This window comes from Beta vulgaris, chromosome 9 (genome assembly GCF_026745355.1).
Source record: "Beta vulgaris subsp. vulgaris cultivar EL10 chromosome 9, EL10.2, whole genome shotgun sequence".
Lineage (NCBI taxonomy): Eukaryota > Viridiplantae > Streptophyta > Magnoliopsida > Caryophyllales > Amaranthaceae > Beta > Beta vulgaris.
This window is the reverse complement of record NC_079210.1, coordinates 53,862,220-53,876,444: the sequence shown is the minus strand read 5'-3', so window position 1 is coordinate 53,876,444 and position 14,225 is coordinate 53,862,220. Positions and strand designations below refer to the sequence as shown.

Here is a 14,225-nt window from a genome sequence, read left to right as displayed (position 1 = left end):
TCATGCATATGCTCGTCCCAAAGGGTCATGCATGTGTGAACTCACCTGCTGAACAACATGCAAGATATTCGACCGGGTGAATGTGAGATACTGAAGAGCGTCGGTCAAACTACGATAATGAGAAGGATCCTCATAAGGGGTGCTAGCAGCAGCACTCAACTTTGGCTTAGTGTCAACTAGAGTTGGAGATGGCTTACAAGAAGATATCCCAGCACGATCAATAATTTCTGCAGCATACTTATGCTGGGAGAGAAAGAGACCACATGCATGACGATGAGCAACAATACCCAAAAAATAGCTCAAAGCACCCAAGTCTTTCATAGCAAATTCAGTACTTAGTTTAGTGATGATAGAGTAGAGGAGAGCATCACATGATGTTGTTAATATAATATCATCCACATACAATAATAAATAAGCCATAGAAGTCCCATGACGATAAGTGAACAATGAATGATCAGGATGTGCCAGTTATTTTTTGATGTTGGAGACGGCAAGAACAGGGTGGAATGAAGGAGTTTTTGTGTCAATCATGACTGACGGGAAAGTGGAAGAAGAAGGTTAGAAAAGAGGTGTAGGGAAACACGGCGAAAGATGTGAGAAAACAAGAGCCCTATGGTTGGCTAACTGATACCATGTGAGAAGATAATCCCTTGATTATTTTCATTATCATAATTAGTATATTTACATCCTAACTATGAGTAATCTGTGGCTACATTCTTGGAAGTTAGTAATACTTAACTAAATTCAAGATAATACAATCTCATCAAATCGCTAGAATATCTACAACATATTATTGCTAAGTAATTAAGAGATATATTCCACCACTAAACATATATATATATATAACATATATATATATATATATATATATATATATATATATATTATATATATATATATATATATGTTATATATATATATATATGTTTAGTGGTGGAATATATCTCTTAATTACTTAGCAATAATATGTTGTAGATATTCTAGCGATTTGATGTATATATATATATATATATATATATATATATATATATATTTAAAAGTGAGTTCATATGAGAATGCATACTTATATGAGAAATGAGAATGAATTTTACATGCTATAACTCTTATGAATAAGTGATGTAACTCTAATGAAAAAGTGATGTAACTCCAAAAGCAAAATATTTGAATTTTCAAAATTCAAAAGAAACAAAAAAAATTTTGAATTCAAATTTTTTTAGAGGGATATAACTCTAATGAATAAGTGTTGTAATTCTAAACCAATCGTGTGGTAGAGATTCATTCTCATTTCTCATGTAAGGAGCATTCTCATGTGATCTTGCCTCTATATACATATATATATATATATATATATATATATATATATATATATATATATATATATATATATATATTGCAGATATAATATATTTTGAAATGCTTTGGAAAGAAATGCATTTTGAAACTATGGTAGAATAAAAAAGCATGATCAAGAATTTTATCATGCCATGTGCTACCCTCCTCTCCATAAATAACATGGCACCATGTTATCATACGTACACATAAATAAATAAATATGGTTTCCTCATAAAAGAAAACGCAAGTTGTAGATGTAAATCAATGCTTGATCGAACATGAATTATCATCATTTCCTCGTGATAAATACTCCTTTCGTTTCTTTTTAATTTACTCACTTTATTTTGGGAGAAAATTAAGGAGGAAGTACAAAAGTATGATAGATAAACTGAAAAGTGTGAGAGAGAAACAAAAGAGTAGGTTAAAATATTAAAAAGTGAATGACATGGGTGAAAAAAGAGAAGAAAGTATATGTGATATATTACCGAAAATAAAAAAAAAAAGTAACAGTGTGTAGATTAGAAAAAACGAACTAAAAAAAAAATGTGTGGATTAAAAAAAAACGAAAAGAATATAAACAGATGTAAATCTCAACATTTAAACCCATAACATTATGTTCATTAAGGTACAAAACTACCACCTCTCTAATAACGCAACTATTGTCAATAAAGCAACAAGGATAATAAAATAAGGGTAATGTTATATGTAGCCTAGAGGTGATCATGGGCCGGGCCTGGCCGCGGCCAAAAAAAATTGCCCATTGGGCGGGCCGGGCCTAAATTCGGGCCGAATTTTTGTGTCCAAATCCCGCTATTTCTGGCCGGGCTTAGTGGGCTTTTGCGGGCCAACACGGGCCGGGCCAAAAAATAGACTAAAAAGTCGTTTTTAGCTTGCCCAAAGCCCGACAAAAAAAAAACGACCGGGCCCGGCCCGGCCCGCGGGCCGAAAAATTCTGCCCAAAACACGGCCCAAAAACGGGCCGGGCCGGGCCAAAATGATCACCTCTAATGTAGCCCTAAGGGCTACATATAAGCATTAGATACTTGTTTTAAAATAGAAACAATTTATAAATTCATGACAAAATTTCACATCATTTAAGGTAATAAATGCTTGATTCAAATTTTTATTTCTATTTTAAACTTCTTATACATAGCCCTATTTTAAGCCATGCACATCAATTGCAAATTTCAGTACTCAACTTCTTTACTGTTCGCTTCCTTTATCTCAAAATAAATGCAACTATTTGTGTATTGACTAGCACAGTAGCACTGCACTTGTCCATGTTAAATTTTGACTGTCAGTACATATTCTTTCTCTTAAAGATTTTCGGATTTACTTTATCCTTTATTTGGTAAAAGTTTGTTTCCTTTTCGCATCCATTTATTCTACTTGTTGGACCCACGTGATTCTACAATCTCTCATTATCGCATTTTCTCTCAGATTTAAATTGAACATATTACTTCCTCCGTTTCTAAATAAGTGCAACATTTGCATAGTGTTTACTACTTATAATTTAAACTTTAATTAGCTTTGGTAATTTACATTTTAGGAAAAACATAGTCATGTGGGATCTTGTTAGATTCGTCTGAATGTGAATTTTTTTAATATCAACTTTTTATAATTTTTACTTATTGATAATTGAAGATATTAATGGTTAAAATAATGCATTGGCAAACGTGCAAACAAGAAATGTTGCACTTATTTAGAAACGGAGGAAGTATATAATAAAAATGAGGCATGTAAATACTACAAAAATTCTTAATAATGTTGCATTATAAAGATGTAGGTCTATAACTGAACTCTATCTACTTTTTAAAAAGATAAAAATATATAAATTAAAAAATTCAATTATTTTAGATCATTTCTTTTAGTCAATCAATTATTATTTTTTTTCACAAAACTTATTCAACAAAGATATCGAAATCTTACATGCACGGTATATATTAGAGCTGATCATTTTGACCCGGCACGCCTCGATTTTGAGCAGAATTTTTTGGCCCACGATCGGTCCCTGTCTGACCTGTTTTTTTTGCTTCGAGCGGGCTTTGAGCAAGTCAAAAATGACTTTTCAGTCTATTTTTTGGCCCGGCTCAATTTTGGCCAGAAATAGCAGCCTTTGGGCACAAAATTTTAGCCCAGTCCGATCCGGCCTGTGGACACTAGGCGCGACCCAACCCGGTCCATATATATATATATTCTTGAATTTAATTAAAAATATGACATTAAATTACAAGTAATAATTCGAACATTGTCCAAATTGAAAGTTGACGGATTAATTGATTGGGGAAAATAAGAATATCTGGGCTATTGACAATTGAAGAAATATCATTCTAAGGATTGGTTCGCTTCTTGTCAAGAATGATATTATTGTCAAAGAGAAAATTATACATGAATGTTAAATATCTTATCCAGGACTCCCTTTTTTCTTCTCCTCATCAAAAAAAAAAAAAAATCCAGGACTCCCTTTATACCTAATTTGGATGAACAATCAGAATTAAATCGAATTAACTTGGATTAAATTAACGCTTTTCAATTTGTCATTTTAAGATGTTTCTACTTTTACATTCTTGCGCTTGCCTGTCTATGTTTTTAATTGGTTTTTCTTACGGTAAGTTATATATATACTTTCTTCTTTTAGTTGTAACATTTTCTACTTTAAGCAATTTCGTATTACTTGTAATAATGTTTCTATCTTTAGCAATATATATATTTTTTCCTTCTCTTTCCTAGCATATGGGTTTCTCATTTTTTTTTGGGTAAGTACATATACCGACAAACGTATGAGTGCCATAGTCATGAGGTTCTCATTATTTCTATATATACTCTCCTTTTCTTGGTTCTTATGTAAACTCACACGTTGCAAGTAAGAAAAAAACAAAGGAAGTTGTACTTTGTTAGATACTCCATATACGAAGTGTTTGATTATTGAAGCGATGTAAGTTGTAGAAAATAAGTGTAAACTTTGAAGAAGAGAACAAGGCATACGGCTCGTTGAAAACCCAAAAGTGACAGAATTTAATAAGGGAAACCAAAGTAATTTTAAGTGCATATATATAAGTATATCAATTTGTGTAATAAGTACGTAGTCACTTACATCATTGTCAACCATTCATTTCCTTCCCCCTTAAGTTATGGAATTATACAAAATCAACAACCATGCAAAAGAATTATTATTTTCTAACATTGTGTATACAAGACCTTATGAAAATGAAATTATTTCCTAGGTACAGGAATAACTTGGAGAGGCTTAACCTTCTGTAAAGTGATACCGAATTTTTCATCCATGTCCAAGTCTTTTGGATGCATACCATCTTCAAGCTTCCAATCATAGGAATGAAGAAAATTGGCCATCATCAAATTTAACATTCTATAAGCTAGAGTGAGTCCAGGACATATCCTTCTTCCAGCACCAAATGGTAAAAGCTCGAAATCTCGTCCTTTGTAATCAATATTACTCTCTAAAAACCTTTCAGGAGAAAATACTTCTGGATTTTTCCATACCTTTGGATCACGACCAATTGCCCATAGATTGACTAGAACTTGTGCATTTTTGGGTACAACATAACCATATAACTCCACATCAGCATCTGCCTTTCGAGGTAAGAGAAATACAGTTGGAGGATGTAGACGCAATGTTTCCTTGATAATGGCTTGCAAGTAAGGGAGTTTTGAGATATCGGATTCTTGAACCATTGAACAACCTTTTCCAATTGCTTGCTCAATTTCATCTTGAACTTTGACCATCATATATGGGTTTTTAACTAATTCTGCCATTGCCCACTCTAATGTGCTAGCTGTAGTGTCTGTTCCAGCATCAAAGATATCCTGCACATGCATATGATAATTATTAGCTATTAATTCCTCATGAGAGAAAATTTTGTCTACTAGGATAAAAAAAAAAGTAATAAATTAATGTGAAGTTAAAAACAACTGTTATCTTATCATAGGAGTATGATATTTCATAATGATCTCATAATTGTATCTTTAGGTGCCTATTGGACGAAACTGTAGATGTAAAGCTAAGTTTGACGCCTTGTGATAAAAGAAAATATTTATTGTTAAGAATATAGTGAGATTTAGCTATCATACAAATTACCCAGAAGTTTATAGTATGTTACTTGCTTAAAGTCTGGCCACGTTAGTCATTATATATGTCATTATATAATAATAGCCCTTTCTAACGAAATATATAAAGTTATGCCTAGTTGAAAGTAATTATATATTTTAAAAGTTTGACTTATTAAAAAGTTGGAATATGTAACAAGAAAAAGAGAGAAAAGGAAAAAGACAAGTCAAGAAAGCAATACTCACCACTAGGAGATGATTAATTTCACCCATACTCAACTCATTCTCATCATAGAGGTTGAGAAGAGTGTCAAGAATGTCATTTGTTGTTTGTTTCCCACCAGAAAGATTAGCAGATCGAATCTTTTGCCTTTCACCAATAATGTCTTGAAAAACAGCAATAAGTTGATCAAAGTAACCAGCCAAACGACGCCTTATACCAAAAGGGTCAAGGTAGCCAAGAATGGGGAAGAAATCAGCATAATTAGGCCTACCAATTTCCTCCATAATGTTCCACATGAGTTGCTTAAACTCTTGTGAAGCACTAGATTCATGGCTAGCCAATTCAACTGAGAAAAATGTGTTTGATAATAAATTAAGTGAGGTAGTAAATGCTGCCCTTCCTATGTCAACAGGTTGTCCTTTTTTAGAACAATCATGCACATATTCAAGAAGTTGTTGCACCTTGGATTGTCTATGAGCTTGACTAGCATCAAGTCGTTGCGTCGAAAGCAATTGCACAGCGGAGATTTTTCTCAAGTTCCGCCATTTAGCAGATACAGGCAACCATGACATGGAGAGTTTATCATGGTCACCTGCTCTAACTGAATCAGGGATAGTTCTGTTAGCAAGTGCTTGATCATTTTTAAGGAACATTTCTTTAGCCACATCTGCTGATGATACTACAACAGTTGTAACACTTCCTAACTGTAGGCTCACCAAAGGGCCGTGAATCTTAGCAAGATTCGCAAATGAGCGATGAGGTTTTTCACCAAGATCAAAAATATTGCCAAAAATCGGCATTCTTTTTGGCCCTGGTGGAAGTTTGTTGGATTTTTTGGTATGGTTAATGAAAGATCGTATAAGTTGAAAACATACAAATAAAGAAGAAAGTATCAATGCAAGTGTAGTGTTATCCATGGTTGATAAACTGGGTTAAAACTTAAGGGCTAAGGCTAATATATGGAAGATGAAAATAATTAAATCAATTGAGGTTGTGAGAGAAAATGTTGCTTAGAGAAGCTTGAGTTGTTGCTATGACTACTTCGCTAAAAACCCACTATATATACACTCAGAAAGCAGAGGACTTTCGGTAGTTGTTAAGAGTTTGACATATTAAATAATCAAAAGCCACGTTATATTAAATATCTAAGGCCAAAGAAGACCAATTAATAATAAGATCAAGGATACGAACCAAAACTATGTAATATGGTGGTTTCCAGATCTACAGCTAGAAATTTCTGCGTTCATACCAAAAAGTGGACGGACCAAATAATTTGATCTATTATAATATTGTAGCAGTCACAAATTAGCTATGTTTTTTTATCAATATTATAATATGTTCCTTAGTTTTCTGATTCTCGTAGACTTCAGTGTATGAGCGAGATACTATCGTGTAGGAACGCGGATGATGGTCAAGCTACTCATATCAGTCATATGTAGAAGCTAGGATGGAGCTAAAAAGGGAAAATTATAAGCCGGCCAACATCCTTTTAGCATTGATAAAAATAGATACCAGTTATGGTACAAAACATTTTTTTTTTGTGTGTGTGGATTGTTGGGTGGGGGTGGGGGGTTTCTTAAATTTAGTCGAATGTTAAATGAGTCTTATTAAATTATTTATTTCTTTTCTCGACTATGTTTAATGTGTGACTATACTTATAGTCATATTCAATTGGTTTGTTCATAATTCCAACCCAAAATATTCGGGTCAGTATGAATTTTAGTACCATGTTAAATTAAGTCACATATTAAATAGGTCTAGGTCGTACTCGTTAATGGAGGAGAGGTTGGGTAACTTACAAATCCAATAGAAGTTTCGTCCAAAAACTATTGGCGTTAGGCGGATTAACTCCTCCAACTTATTGTTTATTCCTCGATCTCCTCATGTTCAATTTGAGACAATACTTACACTTACATGTAGGTTGTTCGTAAGATCTCAACATATTATGATAATTAGTAATGGAGTAAGTGTTAAGTATTTCCTTCGTACTTTTTATCTCATCGGCATCATTTATCACAATCACTAAACTCGGACCTATAGTGTGTGGTGTTTTGGCTACTAGTTAAATTTGATGGCGCTTGGTGCACCTGTGTCAGAATTTTGCTCGGAGTACTATCATTAAAGGTCTTGGACGCGTGCAATTTTTTTTGGTAAGTAAGGTATATTACTGCGCAAAAAATACAACCTAAGTTCTTTAAAATGATAAAGGACAAAACAACTATGCAAGCCTAACTAGGCCTAATTACATCAAGGACTGGTTATTTTCCAATGTACAATCATTATTACTCCATTTTGCAGAAGCACACCAGTTCTCTATACACTATAGTATGTGTAATATCTAGAACTATACACTCAACTCTAGGAACTTTGAGAAGCCATAAGGCTTCATTTCTGGCCCTCCAAACTCTGTAAATAGCTGCTAGAAGTACAACATAGCAAACTTGTTTCCTCATTTTGGACCTTGTACTTCTTCTAACTCGGATCATCCATTGCTTAAGGTTTCCGTTGCTGCTGCTAATTCCCGGCCATTTTGTAAGTTGCTTAATGATCTTTTTGCTAAAAGCACAGTCAAAGAACAAGTGATCACATATTTCTATTGCTGAACCATATAAACAGTAGAGATTATCCTAACTTATGCCATAAAGGAAGAGATTGTCCTTTGTTCTGAATCTGCTGGATTGCATCCTCAACCAGGTTATGAACCTGTGTTTGGGTAGATTCATTCTATTCCAAACCCCTGTCATCCAATGAGTTTTAGGTTTGTCTTTTACTAGTAAGTTGTGAACCTTACTAATAGAGTATACTCTGTTGTGACTCCAATGAGCCATTCCTAGTGTACTCAACTCATTTTTAACGTTACACAAGTATTTAATCGCCCAGTTGGCTGTTGATGGGGATTGAAAGTCCTACTAGTTTCTATCTTTTACATATATGGTATAGACCCATTTGACTCATAGTTCATCCTTCTTGCAGCCAATGTGCCATATCAGCTTACAAATAGCAGCTTTATTCTAAAGCTTTACATTCCTAAATCCAAGGCCTCTAGTTTTTTTATGAGAGCAAACATTGTCCAATTTAACATAACCAACTTTTTTATCCCCACAGCCTTGCCACTCCATAGAAAATGCATGCACACCTCATTTATTTTATCCATCGCAACTCTAAGAAGCAAGAATATTTGAGACTAGTAGCAATGTATGCTTAGTAGAACTGAATTGACAAGCTGTGTTCTACCGGTATAAGATAAGTTTCTTGTGCTCTAGCTTCTGATTCTAAGACTCATCTCTTCCACCAAAGCATCGCAATCTGCAGCAGTAATCTTTTTAGAGCTAATTGGTACACCTAGGTATCTGAAGGGGAGGTGCTCTCTTGGAAACCTGGAGAACTGCTTAATTCTTTTTATTTCATCATCATTCATCGATGTGCAGTAGATAGTAGATTTACCTTGGTTAGCTTGTAGATCTGAAGTTTCAGTGAAAAGCTTGAGACCTTGGAGCATCAGATATGCAGATGTAGCCTCAACTTTGCAAAAGAGATAAGGTCATCTGCAAAACATAGGTGATTCACCTTTAAGCTAGCACATACAGCAAAGAACTTGAATTCTGGTATGTCCCCAATATAGTCAAGAGCTTGTCAAATAGCCCATGCAAAGGAAAAGAGCAGGGGGACATGGGATCACCCTGCCTTAAACCTCTTTTTGCAACAAAGAAGCCTTTAATATTGCCATTAATGAGTAAGGTAAATTTAGGAGTTGTAATGCATTCCATGATACAAGAAATGAAATGTTTCGGGAAATTCAAAGCATGAAGCATGTCATGAACAAAGCTCCATTCAATGGAATCATATGCCTTTTTCAAATCAATCTTTAAAAGCATTCCCTTGACCTGATTCCTAGGCTTCCCAACCTCTTTACAAGGTATTGACATAGGAGGATGTTAGTAATGATGTTTCTACCATTAATGAATGCATCCTGTGATTATGAAACAATAATCACAGGAAGAACTTTACCGAGTCTAGAGCAGATCAACTTGGTAATAGTTTTCTAAAGGACATAACAACAAGCAATAGGCCTGAAATCACCTACTGGAGCAAGGTATTTTTTATTTTGGAAATCAATGTAATTACAGTTACATTGACTTCCTTGAGCAATTTACCACTTATGAAGAAATCTGCAACAACCTCAATGATGTCAAAGCCAATGATATGCCAGCTCTTTTTGAAAAAATTGCTAGAGTATCCATCAATTCCAGGTGACTTGTCATTAGGAATTGAAAAAACAACATTTTTAATCTCATCTGTTGTGAATGTAAGATTCAGCTGTTGTTGTTGATTCTCATTGAGTCTACCACCTCTAGCAATGATTATATTATCCACTCTTCTCATAGCCCTTTCACTGCCTAGCGATGAATTTTAGAAATCTAGAAAAGTTGCTGCTACTTCAATTGAGTCCTTTGCCCATGAGCCATCCTCCTTCTTAATGGTGTTTATTCTATTCTGAATTCTTCTAAGTTTTATACTCTGGTGAAAAGCTTTTGTGTTGTTATCCCATATGTAAGCCATTTTAATTTTGCCTTTTGAGATAAGAAAGCAGTATAATTCTTGTGTGCTATCTTGTACTTTTCTCTAACTTCTCTTTCCTTGGCTCTTAAAACCAAATCTTGATTAGGACTAGCATGTAAGGCTTGTTGAGCATAAACCATCTGATGATGAGCACTAACATGCTTCTCTGAGACATCACCAAATTGAGTTGCATTATACTACTTAAAATCTTTCTTCATAATTTTCAGTTTACTCACCACCTGGTACATTTTTGTGCCTATCATATGCTTCTGCCAATTTCTAGCAACTATCCTTTCAAAATCTGCAGCTTAAGACCACATGTTAAAATTTCTAAAAGGCTTTTTCTTAGTATCATTAACAAAGGACCTGATTACTAAAAGGCAATGATCAAAATCAGCTTCAGGGAGGATCGTTACTTCAGTAAATGGCCACTAAAAAATCCATTCATCATTCCCAAGGACTCTATCAAGCTTGCAGAACACCTTATCAATCCCCTCTTGCTTGTTGTTCCATGACCACTTGCCTTGACATCCATCATTTCACATACTTCCATGCACCCTTTCATGTCAGCAACCTCTCTATCTCTAACTGGTTGCCCTAATCTTTCATAAAAGCATTAAAATCACACATGATGATACAAGGAGTGTTATAAACTGCAAATTTTTTTAATATCCTTCTAGGGCTCTTCTCTACCATGCATGTCATTCATCCCAAAGACAAATGTACAATGGAACCTCTTTCCACCATTAATCACCTCAACTTTAGTATGAATGAGTTGACTTGTGAACCAAAGAATGTTGATACTATAAGCAGATGGTTGCCAACCCAAAATAATCCTACCATTTCCATGCCACTGGTTGTTGGTGGTAGTACACTAGTCTAGACAAACATTAAGGTAAAAAAAACCCAGAGAGGGAGACTTTACCTTTATTTCCGGGAGACTGAATAAACATGATATGGTGAGTAATTAAAAAGCTTCTCACCTTTCTTTGCTTGCTTTTGTTGTTCGGTCCCCTCACATTCCAACTGAGGATATTATCCATTCATGATAGGAGGCTCCCTCTCCTTACCATGTTTTTCCAATTCCTGCACTAATCCATTTTCTACTTCCTTTGCATCATTCACTTCATTGCTGACCAATGCATCAAAATAATCTGTAAATGTGACAGTTTCAATGACTTTTGTAGGCACCTGAGTATGCCTTTTAATAACCAACTGAAACCCCTCATCATCTTTTTGCGCCACATTTGCTTTGGGAACCCATTTTACTTTTGTCTTTGGCTGGTGCTTCTCGTTACAATCCACTACTAAATGCCCAAATCCTTAGCATTGTTCACATTTGAGAGGTTTAATTCCATTCATACTTCACATCTTGTGCTATAATCACACCCTTCTCATTATCAAGGATAATTTGATGGGAAATTTTTTGATTCATATTCAAATCTATCATGATTATGGCATATAGGAGTCTATCCTTATTGATTATGGCTTGATCAAGCTTTAATAGCTTCCCGATTACTGTAACTAGCTTGAACATACACCCCTCCCCCCAATACTTCAGGTCTAAGGCAGTCAATTGGATCCGAATTGGCATAGTTTTAACATCCTCCTTCTGAAAATTCATATCCGCCTCCCATGGTTTCACTATCAAGGGTCGTTTATCAAGGAACCATATTCCTTCTTTCAGAATGACATCCATTTGATCAAGATTGTGAAACATAACCAGGAATATACCCTTATTCACAACAACTATTTTCTCAATTCCTTTTTTTGCCCAAATACGTCTCAAGAAACCATCCATTACAGGGAAAGGTGGATTAACCCCTAGTACATAGCATACCACAGATGAACTCACATACTCAGTTTCATCCTTAACGTCTTCTAAGTCTATTTTAATGGCGGTTTCAATTGAATTATGATTCACCTTATTATTGACAACTTCATTATCAATATTGGCCGAGTTATTTTCAGCTTCAAATTCAGAAAATAATTGGTGGGAAGTGTTATTACCTTCAGCAATGGAATTCAATCGATTTTGTGTCTTCTGCATTATAGACAACCATTCAGATAGCTATGCCTTATCCTTCGATTGATTCTGCAACTCAATCAAAGAACTTCGAGGAGATAATGGTTCTTGGAACTTGGGGGTTTGAATCACCATTGAAGCAATTCCATGAAGCTCTGCTATGAACTCGGTGGTTAACACCGATAATATGCCCGATAAGGACCGATATAATAGGAGTATCGATATCAGGGTTTTCTTTACCCAGATCATCTGGAGATCCCTTGATGTTTGACCATAACGGTCTGTGGCGGTCCAACTTGACCAGTATGAAACTTCGACAACCCCCATATGGTAATATTAAAATGTTCTAGATTTCTTGCTATAAACCATCCACTTCTTTTATTTGACAACATTCACTGAATCAACTTCAATTTTATTTGTAAATTGCCAATTGTTTTTACATCTAATAAACCAACAAATACATATTAATGTAACAATCAAAATTAGAATATATGATGAAAACTATAACAACAAAGTTAATAAACTCATTGTACAAGCTGAAGACTGCTACTTTCTTTTTCATAAAAATAGTAACATCTTTTTATGAGAAAAACTAGTTTATAGGCTTGTGCTATTGCCAGGATCATTATAATATTTATTTATTGACATTTTACTTTATAAATATAATACCAAACACTACTTGGTTTGTTGGTTAAGACTTTAGTGTATAAGCTTGAGGTCATAGGATCAAATCTTATAAAATGCATGTTCTATTTTTTTCATTGTTTTAACACTACAAGGAATGCACCACGTGGCATAATTCCTTGCTTAAGAACGCCTTATAATATACTTCTTTAGTTTATAAATAGTTGCATTATTTCATGTTTTCATGCTTGTCGATGCATGTTTTCAAACATTAATATTTTTAATCATCAATAAGTAAAAATTATAAAAAAATTGATATTAAAAAATTACATTGAGATACATCTAACAAGATTCCATATGACTATAATTTTAAGAAAAAATATAAATCACCAAATATAATCAAAGTATAAGATGTAAATATTGAGTGTTGTGCAAACGGTCAATTTGAAGATGTCAAATAATAGATGCGTTGTTGGTCAATGATACTATGATCAATATAAGTCGGTCAACTTGAATCCATGATGTGCGTAGCCCGTATGAACGGGACTACGGGAGGAAGCATTTAGTTGTTGCATCTTAAATGGGATGAAGTCATACTATTTGGAATTGGAATGGAATATGCCCGACACTCTACGCTACCTACAACTTGTGTTCATCAGTCAAACGTCAAACTGAACTTTTTGAGCTTCGGAACTAAAACTACTATTTGACCTATTTATACGTTACGGCATAATGCGTATTACTCAAGAAATATGAATAACATCAAGTGATTTCATTATATATCCAAGTATACCATGTGCATGATATATCAAGCTTGTTTTTTACTCATTTACTCATTCGAATCTCTACCTATTATGTAATTATGCCTATTTGAAGGTTTCAAATAGGTAATGAGCAAGCAAAAAAAATTATCTTAATTGTATCATGAGCATGATACGCCCGAGTGTATAATAAAAATTCTCAATAACATTTTATAAGTCTACCCAAAAACAAATACAAATACTTTATTATGAGATGAAAGAGTATTATTTAGAGTATTACTTCCTTCTCTTGTCTAATAAATACAATATTTTTATATTCGTACTATATATATATAATAATTTTGAATTTATTTTTACTAATATACCCTCTGTGTTCTATAATGAACAATATTTGCAATTCAATACATAATTAACTTAAATGTTCGGAACGTAAAAACATTCATTCCTAACACTAGGAACTAGGAATTTCTCCTCACCGGTTGGTTATTAATTAGTTCTCATCCTTATGGGGTATTTGCCAACACAAATTCTCATATACGGCCGGCCACATCTATAATTTCGCGTGTGGTCGGCCCAGGCAGATATTATACCTCAATATCTCCTCTTTCCTTTTTTTTCCCACTTCTTCACGCAT

General features: G+C 34.1%; 2 protein-coding genes across 2 annotated transcripts; both read right to left on the bottom strand.

Moving 5' to 3' along the window:
• On the bottom strand, positions 1-420 carry LOC125493724 (uncharacterized mitochondrial protein AtMg00810-like). The gene has a single exon (XM_048637227.1). It carries the CDS (start codon positions 418-420, stop codon positions 1-3), a length of 420 nt encoding a protein of 139 aa, XP_048493184.1.
• Positions 421-4,366: 3,946 nt separating this feature from the next.
• On the bottom strand, positions 4,367-6,663 carry LOC104904820 (cytochrome P450 76AD1). Its single transcript, XM_010693212.3, has 2 exons — positions 5,644-6,663; positions 4,367-5,157 (listed from the first exon to the last, which is right to left on the bottom strand). The coding sequence occupies exons 1-2, from the start codon at positions 6,535-6,537 to the stop codon at positions 4,546-4,548; spliced, it is 1,506 nt and encodes a 501-aa protein (XP_010691514.2). The 5' UTR covers positions 6,538-6,663; the 3' UTR covers positions 4,367-4,545.
• Positions 6,664-14,225: the final 7,562 nt, after the last annotated feature.